This window comes from Plecotus auritus, assembly GCF_963455305.1.
Source record: "Plecotus auritus genome assembly, chromosome: 7".
Taxonomy (NCBI): domain Eukaryota; kingdom Metazoa; phylum Chordata; class Mammalia; order Chiroptera; family Vespertilionidae; genus Plecotus; species Plecotus auritus.
Window position 1 is genome coordinate 162,616,683 of NC_137774.1, and position 22,719 is coordinate 162,639,401.

General features: G+C 44.1%; 1 protein-coding gene across 5 annotated transcripts in view; it reads right to left on the reverse strand.

Moving 5' to 3' along the window:
* TRIO (trio Rho guanine nucleotide exchange factor) overlaps positions 1 to 22,719 on the reverse strand; it is a gene marked incomplete at its 5' end in the record, with an annotated part of 311,845 nt that overhangs the window by 191,208 nt on the left and 97,918 nt on the right. For all 5 annotated transcript variants that reach the window (XR_013961230.1, XM_080680654.1, XM_080680655.1 and 2 more), the window contains 3 exons: positions 2,606 to 2,798; positions 10,104 to 10,218; positions 16,321 to 16,395. Coding sequence is in view for 4 of the 5 variants with exons in the window: in XM_080680654.1 (XP_080536780.1) it covers positions 2,606 to 2,798; positions 10,104 to 10,218; positions 16,321 to 16,395 (383 nt within the window). The remainder of the gene's footprint in view (positions 1 to 2,605; positions 2,799 to 10,103; positions 10,219 to 16,320; positions 16,396 to 22,719) is intronic.

Below are 22,719 nucleotides of genomic sequence, written 5' to 3' on the forward strand. Positions count from 1 at the left end.
GTAATCTATTTATAGAAAACATAACATACCTTGTTCTGGCCCCATAAATATAAGTAAACGAAGCACTACAGTATAGTTGGTGAAAACAAACCCATTAGAGCAACACATGTATGTTACTTGCAATATCTAAAATGATAGACTTATATGTATTTCATGAGAGCAAAAGATATTAGATTTCTTTCTAAGAATGTGGACACTAACTCACGATTTTAGGCACATTAACCAGGAAAGGTGTCAAATTGCCAAGTACAGAGCAGACGATTCAGACATTTCCCTTTTGTCAAGGCAGCCTAGCCTTCCTCATCCACACCACTCCACCATCTCACTCCCAGCAGAGAAGTCTGCCCAGGCTTCCTTCTCCCCGCAGCTATGCTCACATCCTGTTAATGGGCCTCAAAATCCCTCTGGAGCACCACCTCCCACTAAGGACACTTGTGTGGGGGCTGCTTGTGAGGGGACTGACCAGCGCTGCTCCAACCAGACCACCCTCCCTCATCATTCCCCTTTCCTAAACTCCACCTCCCGTCAGGTAACGCCTCAGAGGACATGAATGGCTTTTTAAAATGTAGAAAACATACAGGGATTAGCCAGAAAGCTGGCAGAAGCTCTTTTCACAAAGGTAAAGACAGAAGGTTTCTTCGCTTTGATAATCCGCCAGGTTCTGAGCAGTGCAAGTGTTGTACTATGTGATACAGTTTTAGTCAATTACAACCTACACAGGAAATCCTAACCTCACCCTACCTGTCAGACCTGCAGCAGGATTAGGTAAGAATTATGCCTCAAGGAAAGCATCGGAGGGCGAGGGCAGAGGGCGGAGGGCGGGGTGATTAAATGCAAAGACAAAGGTAAAGGAGGAAGATCTGTGGCCTAGAACCAAAAGAGGAAAGAGAAAAAGGCTGGGAGTCACACCTGTCACCTCCAGCCTTAGAGAAACCTACACCTGCACTCTGTGCTGTTTGGCGTAAGAAACCGTGAAGGCAGCCAAGCTACAAAGAGGGGCTGCTTCTTAGCAAGCACTTCTGCTGCCATGTGACTGGAGTTCACTCACGTCTCATCTGCCTGGACTTTTAATAATGTCCCTGGAGGCAAAGAAGTTCAATGGAAAAACCTGTATAGGTAACCTTGAAGGCCAAGGGACAGATCAAAGTTCAACTAGCAAAACCTTGCATGCATTATTTTGCCAAACCATACTTCTGCTTAAAACATGTATAAGTAAATACAACACACTTTACATTTGACATCAAGAAAATAGTAAGACCCAATAAATTGTCCTCCAAAATCACTTCTAATTGTATATGAAGATAAAGGCTTACTAGTTTCATGTTTCACCTAAATCTCTTGAACGTAGTTTCAAATCAAAACTAAATTCGGATTTCAGACCGAAAATCAGTACCAGGGCAAGAGATTTAAAAATGGAAGTAATACACGTGTGACAACACTTTGAAAAGGGTAACATGTCACAGAAGGCTTGAGGATTAATACTGGGTGATGTGTTTAATACCATTATTGCTGCTGAGGGGGATCAAAGTTTTGCTGCCTCAAAATATGCCTTTTGGGATATTGATTTTAAGCTGGCTATTAAGAAACAGTAAGCTCAGAAAGAACCGCTGACCCTTCACCCGCTTCAGAGAGAAAAAGCTGCCTGAAGGAAGAGAGCATCACCTGGCACCAGGATATAAACTACAGCTGTCGACAGGAGGTGAGATGGGGGGGTGGGGGGAGTCTGGCAGAGCTGTTTGTTGGACTCTCCTCTGCATCCCGCTGTTTCTGGGTGGCCCAGCAAGAACTCTTTACTACACGTTTGCTCTTTCTCAGCTACCTGTAAACTACCTGCTTTCCCTTTGACATCCCAGACCCCTGCCTCCCTCTTCTTTGTCCAGAATGGCATATAAACCTCAACTGCCCAATGCGTCTGCAGCCCTCATAGTCTCACGGCACTCCTGCATATACATCCAGAAAAAATTCTGGACATTTTCTCATAGTCTGTCTCCTGTTAATTTGATTATTAGACTGGCCGGAAAACTTAGAATGGTGGGGTAAAAATTATTTTTTGCACCCCCACACTGTTTACCTTAAAATACATGAATATTGTCACTGAACCCTAATGTTTGGTGAAAAGTTGCTAGAAGAAGCAACCTATTTAACCAAAAGTTATTATAATATATTAGAAAATTTTCAAATTTTATACAGAATATGTATGGCATGAATCCAGTTTCAAGCTGGTCAGACACTTTTTTCCGTTAATCATCTCTTGTAACTGACTGCACCAAAGCCTTGTCAGAGCCTTGGAAACTGAAGAAGTGGTGATAATAGAAAGGAAAATAAATTAGTGCTTTATACACTGTCTGCAAGACAGCGTCCTTACGAACCACCCAAACCCACCTTGGGTAAACGAGCCACTAGGATGACACGATAAATGAACCTGCTTTTGTTACTTCATGCAATAACTAATTTCACACATGTATGTAAGATATGCAGTTCCCGTCTAATATGTCATTTAAAAAAATCTAATACCAGCCTACAATGAGGAGGGGAAAAAATCTTTTCTTTTTTTCATTAAACCTTAGGCATGTTTGTAGCTGGGCTGGCCACACGTGGAAGTTACCTCAAATTCAAACTTAGAACTGCCAAAATTCGTCCTCTGTTTCTGCCAAAAGTTGTCCGGCTTGATGATGAGTGCGACATGGATGCAGCAGGGGAAGGACTCCTGCAGGATCTTCAGCAGAGGCTTGATGGAGTCCCACTTGGACCCACGCATGTCCACGATCACCGTGAAGCCTCGTTTGCACACTTCTTCACTAGAGAGAAAGGAAACACATGCTCAAGCCGTGCAACTCTTGCCACTTTCTCTGGGCAGAGTCCCGCTGGGCGATGCTGACACTGAGTCCTTTCTCCTGACTCGGGGCTCCGTAGGGAAGGGGTGCCCCCTCCACCCACAGCCTGGCTGTGGGTCAGCACTGCGAGGGGGTAGGGAGAGGCAGGAAAGGATATGGAATCGGTTCAGAAAGAGCTCAGGTCTTACCCGGGAACCAGATGCTCTCCCCCATCCCTTGTCATAAAAGAACAGACTCTGGCTATGCATGCATCAGAACAATGATGACTTGGAACAGGGTTCAACTCTGAAAACCTTTAAAACTTTATCTTGTATTCATGGTTTCCTATCCTGTCTCCTCTTTAGGAGAAAAACGACCTTTGTGTGTTAACTGATTACACACGCTGCTGCCTAGCAACTATCGCAGCAAAGGTTCTTAGTGAGCACTGAATGGGCCGACCCCTGGCAGCGTGCACAGAACCCAGGTGGAGGTGTCACACCCTCATCAACAGCAGCCCCCTGGACTCCCCAACCACAGGCGCGAAAACCACCCCGCCAGCATGCTGGCAGCAACGGCAGGGGCTTTTCAATGTCCCACTTTTTCCCGTTTAACTTGTCCCAGGGCCCTGGACTGGGGGTCCATGGCGCCCTTCTGGCGGAGTCTTCGGGGTCAATCTATTTGCACAGTAAATATCTGCCTTTCACCAGCTGCACTGATGGGTGAAGGCAATGGTGGGAACTGTGCTGGCCCTTAGCACCGACAGGGCAGTGCAAGGAGCCACCGGGTCCCTCCTCTCCACGCGCTCGCAGCATGACAAACCAACCAAGGAGCCTGTCCTCTTTAGAGTGACCTTGATGAAGCAACGAAAGTGATTAATTAAATCCCAACCCGAGTACATGGTAAATATATATGATGCACTTGTGTAATAAAGAGTGAACAACAAGAGTCAGAGTCCTTAAACACGGGGGAACCCTGGTCTCGTTCGGCTGTAGCGTCAGTGTTACACGGCCTCCCACTGAAGAGCAGCCTTATCCTCACCGACGCGTGGTGCACACACGGTCCGCGCAGGCTGCTGCTGCTGCTGCTGGTGCTGGCGCAGACCTGAGCCGGCGAGGGCTGCCTGCGAGCTCTGCGGAAATCCACGCAAGGCCTCAATGAACACCCAGTGGGAATTTCAGGTGTTCACCCAACATGAATGTACTGGGACTATGAAAAGGTTTCTGACATTTTTTCTGCCTCGTGTAATCACCATGAGAAATTAGTCTAAATTAAAAACTCAGAAAACTAATTGCTATCATTAAGTGATGTTAAAAAGCCAAAAAATTAAGTCAAAATTAAAACCAATTTTATGCTCTCTTGCATGAGTTCACTCCTCTTCCCTCTCCCTCCCTTCCCTCCACACACACACACACACACACACACACACACACACACCCACTTCTTTCCTTACCTTGACTCATACCATGCGAGTAACTGACATCCGAAGTTCACCGATGTAAAGTCCCTAAGACAACTACATCTGTATAAAAGGCTTGTCATTAAAATATTCTGAAAAAATCTGTGGGGACAGAACCTGAGTAGGTGGCAGCTCACAGTCCGAGGAACATGGTGTTGAAAGCCATAAAGACAAAACGGGTGGACCCAGCAGCCTAGCTTACCACTCACCTGTGGAGAACTGTAGGAACAAACTCATTCATCAGTCACCTACGCCTATGACCATGAACTGGAAGGGAGTTAACACTGGGCTCACACATGCCTCAGGCTATGCTGTCAGCAACCTGGGTCTCAAGCAGGTCCTGGGCCACAATCCAGGCACCTAAGGCGTCCCTCACAAATCCTAAAGGTGAGCAAGGCTTCCAGAAATGCCAGAAAACCTCCCGAGTCACTGAAACGAAGGGTCCTGGACCTCCCTGAACTCTAATGGAGTGAGCAGTGCAAGGTCCCATCCCATAGACACGCCAGGGCTCCTGAGGCCCGGGCCAGGCCAGCCTGGGCAGGAGGAAGCCTGACCCGCTGGGCGTTCTGCTCCAGCTCCCAGCTCTGCTGCCCCACAAGCCGGAGACTGCAGCCTGCCGGGGTGCTGACTCGTGTTATTAGCTGCCGTTTGGGAGGCTGCACTTTAAACATCAGTCACCGTATCCACACAAACTCTCTGGCAGCCTGGCTTCCTCCTCACATAGCCCCGCACAGTGTGTACACACAACTGCAAAGTCCTCCACTTGAAAGGGGCTTAAAATGAATCCCGAATAACTCCAGGCTTAACAACAAGAACAAGCCAAAGAAGAAACCAACCAGAAGGTACCCTGAGCTCGCACCCTTTATAGAAGGGTTAACCACTCCCCTTTCTCCACAATCAAACTGTTAGCACACCGTGACTTCCAAGAAATGAAAACTACACGGGACCTGGGCTGGGAGTGCACACCCTTTCAATCCATCTGTCTTTACCAAGTTCAAAGCCAGTCACTATTAGGAAAATCGTGGCTTGCAAACCTCCCCGAACCCAGTTCTGTATGTGAGCAGCTAAGGAACGTGTGCAGTTAGCCACAGGAGATGGGCTACAGCTATTCCTCCACCATGAAGACGTATTAACCAGCACACTGGGAAGTGTGACTTATTCACCAGTTTGGTTGGCAGTTTTATCAAAGAACCTCATCTTATCTATGAAATACAGAAAAGTTAGATAAAACAGAGGTCCCTTCTCAACACAAGTCTCTAAAGAAGAGAAACTCTACTTTCTTTAGTTCCTAGATAAAGAAAGTCCCTTCTTGAGGTACTATCTCACACCTGTCAGAATGGCTATCATCAACAAATCAACAAATGACAAGTGCTGGTGAGGATGTGGATGGAGAAAAAGGAACCCTCGTGCACTGCTGGTGGGAATGCAAACTGGTGCAGCCACTGTGGAGAACAGTATGGAGTTTCCTCAAAAAGTTAAAAATGGAACTCCCACTTCTAGGAATATAGCCCAAGAAACCAGAAACACCAATGAGAAAGGATATATGCACCCCGATGTTCAAAGCAGCACAATTTACCATAGCTAAGATTTGGAAACAGCCTAAAGTGCCCATCAGCAGATGAGTGGATTAAAAAACTGGTACATCTACATAATGGAATACTATGCTGCTATAAAAAGAAGGAACTTTTACCATTTGCAACAGCATGGTTGGAACTGGAGAGCATTATGCTAAGTGAAATAAGCCAGTTGGAGAAAGATAAATATCACATGATCTCACTCATATGTGGGATATAATGAACAACATAAACTGATGAACAAAAATGGATCCAGAGACAAGGTAACATTGAACAAACAGTCCAACTTCAGAGAAAATGCGGGGGGGGGGGGGGGATTAGAGATCAACCAAAGGACTTGTATGCATGCATATTAGCATAACCAATGGACACAGACACTGGGGCGGTGGGGGCTTGTCCTGGGTTGGGGGGTGAGGGGGGAGGTCAATCAAGGAAAAAGGAGACATATGTAATACTTTAAACAATTAAAAAATAAAGTCCCTTCTTATATGAAAGTTATTGAATGAATTCATTCAAAGTCTCCACATTTTTTTTTTAAATATATTTTTACAGAGAGGAAGGGAGAGGGATAGAGAGTTAGAAACATCGATGAGAGAGAAACATCGATCAGCTGCCTCCTGCACACCTCCTACTGGGGATGTGCCGGCAACCAGGGTACATGCCCTTGACCGGAATCGAACCTGGGACCCTTCAGTCCGCAGGCCGACGCTCTATCCATTGAGCCAAACCAGCTAGGGCTCCACATTATTTCATTAGGGACCAAAGAGAGTGGGAGCGGTTTATCCATTTAGCTGCTATAAATCATTTTAATGTTCTAGACCATAATTCATATAGTTCAAGCAATAAGAACAATGAACACCTAGAGACGTACCAAGTCCACTGTTATTTTCATGGCTGGGCAGGAGTCCCCACCACACCAGCAACAAGCTCTGCTGCCACTTGCTTCTCCTGCACTCATTCCATGGGCAGTCTCCTTGCACATGCATTCTTTGAAAATCACTCTGTTCCTCCTTTTTCTCTTAAAGGAAGGGGAGGGGAACGGAAGGTGACCCAAGTAAGAAACCTCAACTCCTCACCTCTCCCAGATCACATTATGTTTAACTCTGGGGGCCACGCTCTGAGAGGCACAGACCACCTAGAGACCATGCAGAAGAGAAACGGGCTGATCTGTCTCAGAATACATCAAAGGGAAAATAACTGAAGGAACAGAGGGGAGCGAATGCAAAAGATGGAAATTATTGCACTACTTCTGAGGCAGCTACGGGACCTGAGGCCCTGCATGGGGCGTGTACATGAATCATCTTACTCAATACTTACAAGGATCCAAAGAAGTATAGATTAACATCACGTTTTGTAGATCGGAAGACGGATAAAAGTAATTAGTAGCTCGTGCCAGGTCACAGTCAGTCTGACTGCCTGTGCGTTCCAGGAGGGCACACTCCCCCACATTCTGGAGGGCATATCGCGAGACTAACTGGCTGAGGGACAGCCAGGGGCCACCTTCACATCGCAGGAAATTTCGGGAGTAACGGACAAGGGAAGAAATCTCACAGACCCTCAGGACTGCTTACACCCCTCTGAGACTACAAGCAAACCCTCAAGTCCCAAAGAATTCACACACCATGGCCCTGGCCGAGTTCCTCAGTGATGAGAACGTCAGCTCAGGCACCAAGGGGTTGTGGGTTCGATTCCCAGTCAAGGGCATGTACCTGGGTTGCAGATTCAATCCCCAGCCTTGGTCTAGGAGTGTGCAGGAGGCAACCAATTGATGTGTCTCCCTCACATCAGTGTTTCTCTCCCCTTCAACCCCCGCTCCCTCCCTACTTTCCATTCTCTCAAAAATAATGGGAAAAAAATATCCAAAGGTGAGGGTTAACCAAAACTAAAATAAACACTACCTGTATCATTCATTATTCAAAGTGTGTGTATACATTTCAAAAAGTAAAATGAAATTCCCACACCATTAATTCGATGATGATTTTTATCGATCCTACTGTTTGGCTAAAACAAAGCCGTGCTCGCGAGGGGCCGCACAGTGCTTTTTGGTCAGTGTGGGACCAGGCAGGGTGGACCCAGAGGGGACTCACTGTGAAATTCTCCTCCATTATCACTTGGCAAATGCATCACTGACATGTTATTCTCGCCTCTCTATTTGCTCATTAACCAACAACAAGCAAAATGGCATTTCCTGTCACTTGGAACTGTAAATACAAAAGCAAATCTAGGCATGAAATGAAGTGAGTGCTCTCAGCAGCTGGAGGGTCACCCTACACACTTAAGTGTTGATGAGTGAAATAATAGAATGCTTGGGATTTGTTACAAGATATTCCAGGGGCAACATTAGAGTAAAACAAGATTAGCAAAACCTGCTAATCACTGAAGCTAGGTGGCAGGAATGTGATGTTTGCTTCGCTCTTCTGCCTGCGTTTGTGTATGCTCATAATTTTCCAGTGACAAGGTTTTTTGTGTTTTTTAATGTGGGTCATCCAGGTAAATGCAAACATACCTGAATCAATTTTTTTTTTAATAATATGTATACTCCTTTGTCTGCTTAGAATTCAAGCTGGGTTTCGATGTTTTCTAGAGAGCACAGTGCCACATATTGAAACAGTGAAAACAGTGAGAAACCCCAAACCACCAGAACTTAATGTGAATGAAAAGTATTGTTCACATTCATAGTCAAAACAGATTTCAAAACCAGAAAGCAAACGGCCAAAGTTACATGCAGCAATTCAATTATGTATTTCAAAAAACCACCTGGATAATAGCAATTCAACTTGTTTTTCATTCAACTACATGACGACTCTCATTCTGCTAAGAACTTTTTTTACTTTGTCCTTTGTATTGCTCTACCTCTTTTTCCATCATCAGCACAGTACCTGGCACAGAAGGACTCAGTAAGTGGCAGCTATCAACTATATTGTTATTTAGAAATGATAGTGAGTAGCATTTAATTTCTAAAACTCTTTCCAGCTCTGTGATTTCAACGGTTCAAGAGGAAAGGGAAATAGTAAAAGGAAAGAGAAAACCTTTCCACATGTGCTATCCCTTCGTCGCTGATGATACGAAGTGCAGTTCTCCCAGAAGGATCCCCAAACAGAAACCCAACACCTTCCTCAGCAAGTTGGACCGTCCGCTTCAGCCCTGACAGCGAGGATGTGTTACAAGCGGGCACAGCCGTCCTCCCCGGCTGGTGCTACCTACCCTGTGCTGGGAGGATCGAGTACACTCACCCACCTTTAGAGCCAGCCCATTATCCTGCTCTTGACCATCCTTTATTGCTCTCTTATGTAACATGCTCCTTAAAGTTACTGTCCCCTTGAGCCTATGTTATGAACAAGTTCTGTTCTTATTACACGTCCTAATTTAGTCTCTTCAGAAATGCTTTCCCTCTGCATGTGCCTTTCTAGAATAAAGATTTCCTTTCTTCAGAGGGAAGCACCCCTCCAACCTCAACACACAGCAGCCCCTTATTCTAGGCATGGCTATATCCTGGGATGTGTTAAAGTAGTATTCCATTTTCCAAAAAGCAACCTGAACAATTAAATGGATATTAATGGGGGGCGGGGGGATTTCTTTCACTGGTTATCAGCTAGCGCTGCAAGTAAAACCTCAATGAGAGCAGAAACAAAGACACAGGCCAACTGCTATTCATCGTTCCTTTCCGCATGTCTGTCTGGAAAATGAAGCTTTGCCTGTTCTTGGTGTTCTTCAGCATCCACACTAAAAACTTCCCTGACCACCACTAACGGTGTCCCGGATTGAATGGGGGTTCCCAAACCTGACGTCCTGTCGTATTCGCTGGGAAGGATTTTCAATGCCCCACAAACTTCATGCTACAAATCAACAGGATACTTGCAAGGAACCCCAGCTCGGCAGGAAGACAGCAGTGTCGTATCAGAAGCAGCCGCTACTTCCTGGCTTCCAGGACTCGGCGTCGTGGGATCAGTGGGGTTGGGATGCCACAACTCTTCATTTCTACCTCCGGCACCCGTCCTGACACCCCAGCCGGTGGGCATCCCAACCCCACTGTCATCACGCAAAGCACTTCACTCAAAACACGACCTCTCACCCCCGCGCCAGAAGTGCTGTAAGCAGGACAGAACGGTCACCATGTGAAGTGAGGAGAAAGAACATACTTGTAAGTTTACACCACTTGTCTGCTTGGAACTCGGGATGGGGCTGAGCTGTTTTCTAGAGAGCTCGGTGCCACATCCTAGAAAAGTGCCAACAGTGAGGAGCCCGAACCACCGAACTCACCTGGGGATGCAGGCTAGGTAGGAAATGAGCCTCCGGAGGTCCTCCTGTCGTATTCTGTCATGATTGCTGCGGGCCGGGAACGTGAGGATGGGACCTCCGCGCTTATCTCTGCCACCTGAAACAAACATGGGAGCACACTGAGACACAAACAGGAGAGGACAGCACGCTAACGTGCCACGGGAGGCCAACGCGTCACCAGCCACTCCCACAAAGCTGTTCCTCTATCAACCGCAGGGCCTGGAAGGACGGACAAAAGGCTACAGTCCCTGTTTCAGCGGGCACATGGCCAGCCTAGCTCACCCCCTCCCGGGGCTCGGCAGAAAAAAAACGAGCTCTGCACACCACCTGGAAGACAGTCCAGAAGGCCTGCCCTTTCCTTCCAATGTGTCCTCCTTTCCTCCGTTTTGTGTTTGGAGAAAGGAAGTTTTCACGTACAAGTGCTCATTCGCCTTGAACCACCTGTTCCCACCGCCCCCGTCCGTCTCATTCTCCTCCACATTGTCCCCTCTCCTCTCTCAGCCCTGCATTCTAAACTCTCCCTCTGCTACAATCCAAACTGGGATTTAAGTCTCGAAAGGGAAAAAGACAGGAATGCTCTTCAAACTTCACGCTGATGACTTCTATAATCTGGATCTAAGGTGTCTTCCTCTCTCAAGGGCTGCGCCCAACCCCACTGGCCAAGTTTTACCAATCTCTCACACAAAGCCACTATATATAAAAGGGGTGGGGGAGCTTTGCATGCAAGAATTATAAAGCAGAACTAAATTAGTTAAGGACTTTGGAAAAATCACATCACATAAGTACAAATCTCAGGTGATGACTGCTCTTTGATAGACAGGCAGCCAGCCATATTTCTCATTAACATAGACACAATTCCAATGAAGTCTGCTGGTACCTCTGACCATTTTTGGTGAAATTGTCACATATATTTTATTACTTCCATCGGGGTTCTCAGAAAGGAAAACTGAGCCTTCCCAAGTGGACCCTCCATTTAGTTTTTCAACTCTGGGCATCTCTTCGAAAGCACAGCACGAAGATCTCAAAATTCAAGCCACAGTATGCCATTCTAAATTATTTTCTCATCTTAATTACTTACCTCAGCAGCATAGGTAAAATTAAAAAGCAAGCAAATAACAACAACAAAAAACAGATTTTTTGCTTTTAAGAAGGCCAAGAAATTATCCAGATGTTATTTTAAAAATACATGTTATCAATATGGGGATTTACAATTTCCTGGAATAATTAACACTTTCTGCACAGAAATAAAACTTAATTTTGAACACTTAAAATGATCCACGTGTAGTCACGACATCTAGAAAAGTGTTAAATTACTCATAAGCCCAGTAATTCTGGTATTAAGTGGTAATAATACTAAACCGTAGCTACCAATACATGCTATGCATGGTGTCCAGAGGTTGACACACACATTCTGACTTGATCACCACAATGACCCTGTTAAGAGTTTTATGACTGCAGTACAATTGAAGATACTGATGCTCAATGAGCTTAAATAAAGACAAAAGGACTCTGCCAGCACACTCCAGCTGGGTTTTTCCCCATGACAAGAACATATATAATTTTTCAAACTAATGCCTTTAATTCCTTCTAAAGTAGTAGAAATATCAGAAGGACAACTAAACAATGAGTTCCTAGGCCTTTTTTAATGAATAAAAAGTACTATTAACACTGGCCAGTGTGGCTCACTTGGTTGAGCATCTTCCCATGCACCGAAAGGTCATTGGTTCAATTCCCAGCGCCCGGGTTTCGGGCTCCATCCCCAATAGGAGGTGTGCAGGAGGCAGCCAGTGGATGTTTCTCTCTCTCTCTCCCTACCTCTCAAAATCAATAAAAACATTTTTTTTTGAAGTGAGAAGCCATACTGTTATAATGAATGGAATGTTATTACCAAGTCATTGTCTAAAATATCAGATAGTGTTATTAGGGTAATATCAATGACTCTAGGTTTTGGAATACCTCTTGTCTCCAATTTAAGACAGGAAACATTTCGCTATTTTAATTCCCCAACATCTTTCATTCTTTTCAAAAAGGAATCCATAACCTTAATCAAAAGTATTCCAAGCTCAACACATATTACAGAAACTTGAACTTTTAAAGATACAGTATGAAATTTAGATAAAAACATTCACCTGACTCTTGGTAAAGAGAATCATACCCAATATGTTTCTGGATTCCCATTCTGAATTTTTAAAATGAAACATAATGTTTGACTCAGTATGGAGATGAAATGCCAATGACCCGTGTTCAACTCTCCTTTCTCTGGGGTCTTTGTGTCTCTTAATGCAAGCAAGGCAGGCTCTACCAAAACAGAATCCAAAATCTGCCCATCGAAGAGTATCACATGGGGTGTCAACAGATGCGCACACTGCACACGGCCACCTGTTCACTCCAGAGTGAGAGCTCAATGAAGTGAGTGTGATGTGCTGACTGCTTCTGTTGTACTGCCTCACCTCTCACCTACAGACATTTTCCCAGCTGGGACCACCGACAAGGAGTCCCCTGAGACATACTGGCAAGCTCGCCCTCCAAATAAGCTCCCACTCATGTCCTAAAAAAAGCTAATTTAAACCTAAACTTGAATTTCAAAGTAGAGGGAAAGAATTCCATTTGTCTTTTTCCTTTCTCCAGAATAGAGCTTCAGAAAACTCTCTAGGGTTGTTTTAAAACTTCATCAAAAATCACTCATGAAATAAAAATTGCACATTCTCTATTTAAATAATTTAACATTTTCTTTTCACTTGCTAACCTCCCTGCATTGGGTGTACCTTCCAATCTGTGGTGTGTTACAGTCAGTGATGGACAGGCACCAAAATCACCCATCTGCTGATGCCTCCCATGGGGTTAAAAAAAATCAACATGTTATAATCAATGAAATGCAGTGTTAGTTCAGAGGCACATGGTCTCTGAGCCTAAAGGAGCTTGAAAGCAATCCACAGATGTCTGTTTAGATTGTATGCCCCAAAACTCTGCTTGTTTGCCCATGTCACAGAAGGCAGCCAAATGAAAACACTGTTTGGGTTAGGAAGCAGAAAAGTTACAGCTTTGAAATTCTTGTTCCTGAACTAATATATATAGTAATACTGCAGCTTATAAAAGCATCGCCTACTAGATATGCTAACATGTTGTCTGCTGTCAACCCACAGCCTCATGGTGAGTCCGACAGGACAGATGTCAGTCCCATTTTATGGACAGGAAACTCAGCACCTTAGCTGGGACAATAAAAAGAAAAGGGCAGGAAATCCATTTCCTGCACCTACCAACGTCACAGGATGTCCACGTAGGAGAGTTCACAGTCTCTGGACCTCCCTTGTGTCTGTAATCAAACACCCAGAGCTCAAGGGGGAGTATCTGCCTATCCAAATACATGTTTGTCAAAAACAAGAGAAAACAAAAAGGACAGTTTTTGTTCATAATGACACTCCTTTTCAATTCTATAAAAACCGCTTCCTCTCTACTCTTCCTCTCCCCACCCCTGATTTCTGTATGGCACCTATGGCCTTCTGGTCAACTGTATAACTTACACATTTCTGTTTGCCAGTCTCCCCATCAAGAATGGAAGCCCTACGGAAGCAGGCATCTGTTCATTCACTAATACCAGCATATATTCTCAATGCCTAGTGAGAGGTGGGCACATAAAAAAGGGGACTCAATAAATGTCTGCTGTATGAATGGATTCTTCTTCTACATTCCACACAAACTTAATTAAAAACACCTACCACAGGTATCAGGAAGTTAAAAATGGGAATGCCTGAACACTCCTGTAGGAAACACGATACTAAATGAAATGGGGTCTGTTTTAATATTAAAGAGAAGGCTGAGAAGGTTCCACATTATAGCTACAAATGTCTGCGTGACAATTATTTCCTTAAACCCATTGATGGCTCATTTCCTTCTTGGTCTCTTGAGCTTAATGGCCCAGAATGACCAGAAACAGCTAGACTCAGAATTGCCTTTTTTAAGATCCTCACTGGAAGATACGTTTTTATTGATTTTAGAGAGAGAGGAAGGGAGAGAGGGAGAGAGAGAAATATCGATGTGAGAAACATCAACTGATTGCCTTCCATAGGTGCCCCGACCAGATATCAAACCCACAACTAGGTATGTTCCCCCACCGGTAATTGAACCTGCAACCTTTTGGTGTTTGGGATGACGCTTTAACCAACTGAGCAACCCGGGGCAGAGTTGCCCCTTTATCTTTAAATAAATTAAGAACTCACCTTTCATCCAATGAGAATGAACTGCTCTTGGAAGGCATACTTACTGTGAGAAGTACAATGTAAATGCCAATGAGCCAACTGGATTCTGCTCTGTGTGGCCCTTATTTGAATTTCTGGATTAGGACACCATTGAAAACTATTCTCCCCCCGACCCCGACGAACAGTCTACCTCATGACCGTGAAAAGCTCTGAGAAGATGTGGTTTGTAAATGAGAAATTATGGCTACAATCTGTAAGTCTACTAGGTAACAACCTTTGTTAAAAGGGTGTCTACTGGGCCCCTGTCCCAGAAGCAGCCAAGGCCAACAGCTCACCAGCCCCGCACCTTCTCAGGCGCGGCTCCTCCTGCCTAGTCCTGAGATCCAGACACTGGCTTACAGACTCTTTCTAATGAACACTCTAGGACTCAAGAGTCCTGGAAAGGCCGCTGACGGCAGCTGGCCCTCTAGTCAGCCACTGGACTCAGGCTATACTAGATGCTAACAAGAACATACGAGAAGGATGGGAGATACCCCCTTGCCTTTCCATGAAGCGCAGAACTCCACAAAACTGGAACAGGTACTCTCATCGCAGATCCAAACTTCAAGATAAAAACTGATGAGCATTCGGGATCAGGTTTCTTTAAGCCCTTCTTACGAATGCCTCTTATATTTATAAGTAGAGTCTTTTTGTTTTGTTAACTTTAAAACCCATCTGTAAACTACAAAGTCAGGAGCTCACAATAGTGGCCTGCGCCCATACTATGCAGTTTGTCAGTAACTGATTAGAAAACAGCAAAGGCTACTTTTAACAGTGGATTACGAGCCAAGAGTTCTTTGACTTCATTCTTTAACCAGGTGTTCCCATCGATCTAAATTTAAAGCACCTTCTTGTTTTCATGAACTTCATATAATCTTCTGTTTACCTTCCAAATGCATTATGCAATAGATGCACTTCAATGACACCATCCAACAGTGTCTGATAGGGGCTAAGAAATACTGTTCGACAGAGAGCAAGGTAAAAAGAGTAACAAAAATACCACAGGAGGCTGCATCCTAAATATATACCATTCCCATGGGCCAAAAGGACACACAAACTATGTAAAAGCAGCTAGCAAGGTTATAAATTCAAAGTAAAATGTGTTCGAGAGAAGACATCCGGTCAGCATGGCATGCCTGTTTGAGAAAGATGAACTGTTATTGAGGGAAACATTATCTAGGAAGACTGTCTAAATACCTGTGACCATCTACAGATTCACCTCCTCGTAAACAGAGCAGAAAAATCTTGCAAACCTTTGTTTTGTAACAAGTAAACTGGTGCCAAAAGATGGAATACCCAATGGCTGAAAAAGCCCTAAAGCTGATCCTCTATGTGCAGAGGGGAGGGCAGTCAAAAGCCCCAAAGCCTGGAGGACTGTTGCAGACTGTCACCACACTACAGGAGGGTCAGGAGCCCCACAGACGGCTTTACAGTTCTACAGGCAAATGGAGGACCCCGCTGGTAAAGACCACCGGAGCTTTCATGGTCCACGACAAGGGTTCTAGAAACTCCAGGACCAGAGGCCAAGGGGAGAGCGGCCATGGATAAATACATGGGCATCCTCACCGCCACAAAGTACAAGAAACCAAGGTAAGAAAAATCAGGACACGTCCATATATGGTCACATTCCCACCACTTTTGCGGAGATGACAAACTTTTTTAAAGAATCAGTTGTTTTACCTAGTTGATCGGGGCAAAAGAGCCAAATGTTTGTGGAATGACAGACACAAACATGTCAATCACCAGTGTTATCTGACTTATGATGTGCCTGCCAGAGGAAGAAGATGTTTGGGCACTAATATCTCAGGAAAATGCTACAAGAATAAAGCACCTAAACATCTACTGAAATACAAATGCTCCTGGGGGTGTGGCAGGTGAGCTAGTTCAGTGTTTCAGGCTTTGTCTGATACTGTGTCAGAAACAGTCAGAGAACCAATAAAGCAGATGATAAAGTTAAACTTTACCTGAAAGGTATGCAACTTTTTCCTTTAAAATTGGCAGGACATCCATAGCTTTCATCTCATCGTTTTTTCGAAACCCTGAAATGAAGAAGAAGAAAATAAAATTACTAGGTTGCTTGAGTGACATTTAATTTTTTAACCATTCTATCCAATGCCAGCTTTCTTTACACCATTAAATCAACTCTAGAAATATCATCATTCAAAAACACTTGAATTCTGTGAGGGAAAGTCTCTGATCACAGAGTTAGCTTCTATTTTAATGCCAAGCAATAATTTGCCCACAGATGCAGAGGCAAATGTACCAAGCAGGCTCTCAGCCATTACTAACCACGAAAATCCGGTCCCAAAAATCAGTCCACAACATTTCAAAAATCTTCATTTTAATCTTGTAGATTCACGTAAATACTGGCAAATAACACGGCTACACGGTTTTCTAAAAAACTGCTGTTTGGGCACACTAAATCCTCTAGGGGGAGCCCAATGCCTCATCTATCAGACTTGAGTCACAAACAGTGGCAGGGAGGAGAGAAGGGATTATAAATAGCTGGGGACTGGCCTCAGCTCCCTGTGGGCTCTGCCCTCCCTGGCTTTCTGGGTCATGCTCCCCTGGAGGAATGTCACCGGCTCATGGGGTAAGATGGCCCAGTGCCACCGGCTTCAGAGGGTGGCCAAGGCCCTTTTCTCAGTGCAAACCAGCTCTCCCACACCCCTGTCTCTTAGACGGCCAAGTGGAAATCTTGTGGAGGAGAAGCATGCGGCAGGCAAGTTGGGCCAAGCCAACATCCATCTAAGCAGAAGGAATTCTTGCGGCCCAAACATGTCCAGTCCAGCTCCCCAGGGTGAATGCCCACATGGAAGTTTGAGGTCAAAATGCTCATACTCATAATAACGCCTCCGGGTATTTCTCTTGGAGGTCTCTAACAGAGGCCATCTGGGTTCATCAAAACTAGCAACTATGGTGATTGGCAGAGAAGTCTCTAGAAAAAAAATAAAAGACTGCTGCCCCATCCCTATTTTCCTGTACGTTTTTGCCAAAATAGTACAAGAAAAGCAGTCAAAATGTAAGCTTTGGTAACACAACCACTGCCAACAAGGAAACCTGGAATTAGAAAGTAAACAAACGGAGCTGCTTCCACTTCAGGTCTGTTTGAGGGGCTCCGATTGGACCAGACCTGCCATAAATCTACAAAACACAACTATTTCGAGGCACTGGAGAGTGGCCAAAAGCAGGGAGAGACTCTTGGGAAAAGGAAATGACATTGGGTGCGCCTCCCCTACCAGGGCTTTTAGCCAGAGGACAGGGCCCCATCTAAGCCAAATGGAGCCGCTAAAACAAGAATTAGGATCCAGCTCAGGGTGGTCTCAGCAGCTGAAAGTGAGAGGAGAAGTTATGGAAAGGAGAAAGGGGAGCCCCAAATTCAGAGCATAAACTTGGCTCAGATCTCTGGCTGTCCCCCGAGCATGTGCCAGGCAAGCTCCAAGCCTAAACTCTATGCTAAAGAGGAAAGATCTCACCAAGGTTCGAGTTGGTGCCCACTACAGAGATTGTAGCTTGAGTCCCGCCAAATTAGTAGGCTGCTAATGCAAGTAAGCAAACAACAAAAGCAGCACCTTTGGGGGGAATATAACCAAGTCCAGTCCCTACAGCATTACCATTCATAGGAGCCAAGAATGACTAAATTAATGGTGTGGTTTGATTTTTTTTAGAGTAAATCTTTCCTGTCCATAGGATGTATATACTGACAACCCAGTTTAACAGGATTAACAATGACACTGAGAATTACCAGAGACTTTGCACAAAGAAGGCCACAAACAAATCTTGATGAGGACCCTGGGGTCCAGGAGGCTTAGTGTACTCAAGTAAAGGCTCGACACAACTGGGACCTCCAGATCACCAGGCCATTTTGCTTTCCAACATACCACGCTTGGTGCTGGCAACCTACCAAGCTTGTAAAACAGTGACTATTTATAAAATGCAAAACAAGAGCCAAGAATTCTGCAATTTCATCCTTAAGATTCCTTCAAAACTCTTGAATGGATGCAATCTAGTCGCAGCAATTCATTGCCAGTCATTGGGTAATTCACTGAACGTGTCTGCAAGATTGATTACATCCGATTCCATTTGAGATGGACCCAGGTGGAAGGAGGGCAAATGCAATGAGAAATTAGGCACCACCTCAGGCCTCAAGGAGCCAGGTTTATATATACTCACAGAACAAGGCACAGGATGACACGTTCCATAAGCAGCACAGAATGCTAGGATGCCGGGGCAAATGTGGAAGCAGACCAAATCATAGAAATACTAGAAAGAATTGAGCCTTAGCTATAGATCCCAATCTACGGGGATTTGAAAAGGATGCCCCTTCTAGTGCTACCATTCCCACGGAGCCCATGCCCACACATGCCCTGGCCAGGACACAGCAAAGCCCTCGGGAGGTGCCACCACAAACTGCAGTCCCGGACTCCCACAGTCCAGAAACAGGAGCCCCACGTGTGGATCTGGCTCCCTCTCACACAACCCTCCACAAAGAGAATGTCCTAATCCCAGTGCTGGTGCCTCAAAAGAGGACTGTGGGACTTCTAATACTTGCAAAGCATTGCTAACAATCCCTGCTGACTCTGAACCACACCTACGTATCATACCCTTGATGGAGTGAATGATGGAAGTTAGCGCTGCCATGTTTCAGGCCACCCCACGGGAAGAATAATATCATATTGATGTAAAAAGAAGGTGAAGAAAATAAAATTTAACAATGAAAATCTCAACTTCCTATGCCCTACTATAAGCCACAAGCTCATTCCCATGTAGCTTCAGTTTCTTAAAACTGCAGTTCCATTAGCCCATCACAGTTCCTGAATTTCTCCTCTAAATAAAACTCAGTCTTTCTAGAGGAGGAACGGCACAGAATCGATGGCTGAACTGGTGATGGAATGTGTTATACTTGCATTGTGATATATATCCATGTCCAAACACAGACAAGAACACAAATTCGAAACAGTTTTAGCACTATGTTTTTGTTGAACGTGTCACAGGAAAAGAGACGTTAATTTTATTAAAACTGTCAATTAAAACTTTTTAAACAGAGAAGAAAATAAGAGGGGGTGTGGGGAGCAGAAATATAAAACCAACCACACAAAAAAATTGAGTGTGTGGCTATTATGGTGGTCACCTAAAGCATTATTTTTTTATCTTGTTTCCATTTGTAAAAACACATCCAAGAAGCAAAAGACTGAGAAAGTGTGTATACATATTAAAGCCAGATTAAGTACATCACGTAACTTTCAATTAGAAGCAGGAGGAATTCAGCCATGAAATATCCTTAGATAAAAAACAGATTCTGTACCATGCCCTGAGGAGCCATTTATGAAAACAGAGTATGTGACTATAAAAACAAATTACAAAGAAATGGCTTCTGTGCCATTCCACTGATTCTAGATTACACCACAGACAACTCCTACTGTCTTCTTTCCTCATGCATTACAGGACCTTGCTGTGGTTCCTAAACTTCAGGAACAAAGGGCTACACTCAGTGACTATCCCGGGAAGCACACACCTCTCCTCCCACACACAGGAAGAGGGAAAGGAACAGCACATGCCACCTGGAGCGGTACTTCTGAGATCACGGACCACATCTTTGGGCCACAGACCAGGAGTCAGCAGCAGTTTTACTTCTAAGTGTCACCAAGGGAGTTTGAAAATGCTAATAATAGGTAGAAGGGGGTACCACAAAGATAATTTTGGTAAAAACAAACAAACAAACAAACAAAAAACTAAAAGAGATAGGGCAGAAAAAGAAAAGCAACTCGAAAGAGGTTAAATGGGCAAAGTCAGAGGGCACTTAGTTGTACTCATCTCGTGAATTACTGCATATACCTTTTTTCAAATGCACAGAGCTTACACTGATGTGCACAGAAAGAGGGATGGTCCTTGTCACAATTTAAAGTACACTTTGCTACCTCAAACAGAGAAGCCCATGTGAGTTTTCATGAAATGCTAGCTCCAGGAGACAGAACACCACCCAGACTGCAGTCAGCCCAGGATCATCCGCTGAGGCAGAGATGTTTCCTGGGGATGCCCTGAACCACGCAACAAGTGCTCTTTCAATCCAAGTCTACGAGGAATCTGATCAGAATGCTCACATGATAACATATGGCATTACTCTCAGATCCTGAGGTTTAACAGTTGCTGAATACCATTGGGGGAAAAGGGTTTGGGTTAAAAATCAAATTTTATCAGTGTTACTATAAATGTGCAGGTAGCGCTTGACAATTTTCTTTCCTCTTTCCAGTTTCAAGTCAATACAAATAACCCCTCTTCCTAAAACAAATGAATTTGAATATTTAGAGGTTTTAACATACTCTTTAAAAAAATTGTAACTCCAAGGTTCAGCATGGTATAACTTGCCAAGTGACTGTTACCAACTTTTAAACTGCTGTTAGGTTCAGCAGCATGTCAATCTGAGATACATTCTAAACTCCTGCTCATAAATTACTCATATCTCCCTTAAATCCACCTGCTAGCCAGAGGATGGCTGCTTTGTTCCCTGCTGCATCCCAGACACCAGGATAGGGCCAGGCACAGCATGATCAATGAACATGGATGGGTGAATGAATGAATGAACAAATAAACATAATTCCCCAGCTTCTCACCCCTGAACCCCCATTCAAGCACCCAATGCTCCTCAGCACTTTCTATTTTAGATTGTGAAATATAAACTTAGTGTTGCTCAGATGGCCACTCCTATAGTATGATTTATAAGAAAGAAAATTAACCTCTCCGCCCTAGGAGGAAATATTCCACAAATTATCATTCAACAACGGAAAATCTTTTAGCCGAATCAATGGTCTGAAACTTCAACTATCTAATACCTCACTGGTCAAATCAACTTCTTGTTTTTAACCTGAGGCTCTGCAAGGAAGTGCTGTATTATTATTGTTAACAAATACCTTATGAAGCGAGTCATTGCTGACCAGAATACTCACTCACTTGGTCACTTCCGTGGTATTAGATTTTTTTAAAAGACAAATAGAAAAGGAACAACCCCCCACACAATTTGTTTTATTTAAGAAGGAAAAAAAAGGTACTATGGAAATATGTTCACAATGCGTAGAAGCTTTTATGCACCACATTATTCTAAAAGTGTGGGTGTTTTTTTTTTTTACATTGTGGTTAAAAACATTAAGGTGAAATAAATGAGTTAAAAAATGAATCAAATTTTTAAAGAAAATCTTAAACTAAAACACAGGTTAATTGGTTAAATTTATTTTTATTTATTTTTCATTTTTAAAATCTTTATTGTTGAAAGTATTATATATGGCCCCCTTTTCCCCACATTGACCTCTCCCAGCTTGCCCCTGTCCCCCAGCCCAGGCCTTCACCCCCCTGTTGTCTGTGTCCACTGGTTATGCTTGTATGCATGAAGTACAATGGTTGATTTCTACACCTCCCGCCCCCCACCCTTGCCTTCCCTCTGAGGTTTGACAATCAGATACCCGCGGTAACCATAGTTGATTCCCGATCATTTGCACTGAACGAATGAACCGCTCCCTTGTTCTGAACTGCCTGCCTGCCTCACCTCCTGCACTGGGGGTTGTCCTTAGACGACAACCCACAAGGCCAGCTGTGCTCCTCATCCGTTTCAGAGACCCTGTCAGCTGTACTGTAGCATTTACTAAACGGGGAAATAGAAAGTGACAGAAACTGAAAAACAAAACAAAACAAAACAAAAACCACCTTATCCTTTAAGAACACAGATTCTCGCAATAAAAGTGTGTTTCTAAATAAAGCAGCATTTTAAAACAACAAAAAGGAACATTACATAGTGAGCTGGAAGATTACTATTAGTATCAAGTCTTGGTGGAAATTACTTAATTTCACTCATTGGTTTATCTGGGGAAACGCAGGCGCCACACACGCCTGAATACAAAGAGCAGGGTGATAAATCCCTGCATCAGTGGCGCTGCGCATGCGCAGGCACCCATGGAGGTGACGTCACCCCTTCCAGGCAGGCGGTCTGCAGTTCCGACTCCGGAGGGAACATTCTCTGCAGTGCCTGCAGGATTAGTCACAGATCACAGGGAGCCCCGGTGCGGGCGGCAGTGTTTGTGCTATCAGGGGTTTTCGATGGGCAAGCATTTAGACCAGTGTTGCGTAGGAAGGAAGCACTGACTTAACTATTCTGGATCCTCTACGAAAATGTTTAATTAAGGGGGCAGATACAAGGTTATAAATCAAATGGTTTAAATGTCTTTTTTACTAACATGTAAGAAATTAAAACATATAATGCAATACTTATATTATTTTTACATAAATTATAATCTACACATACACAATATTCATAAAATTCATCTAAAGTGAATTAAGTACTTAGATCAAGAATATACACAAGTTCACAGACCACT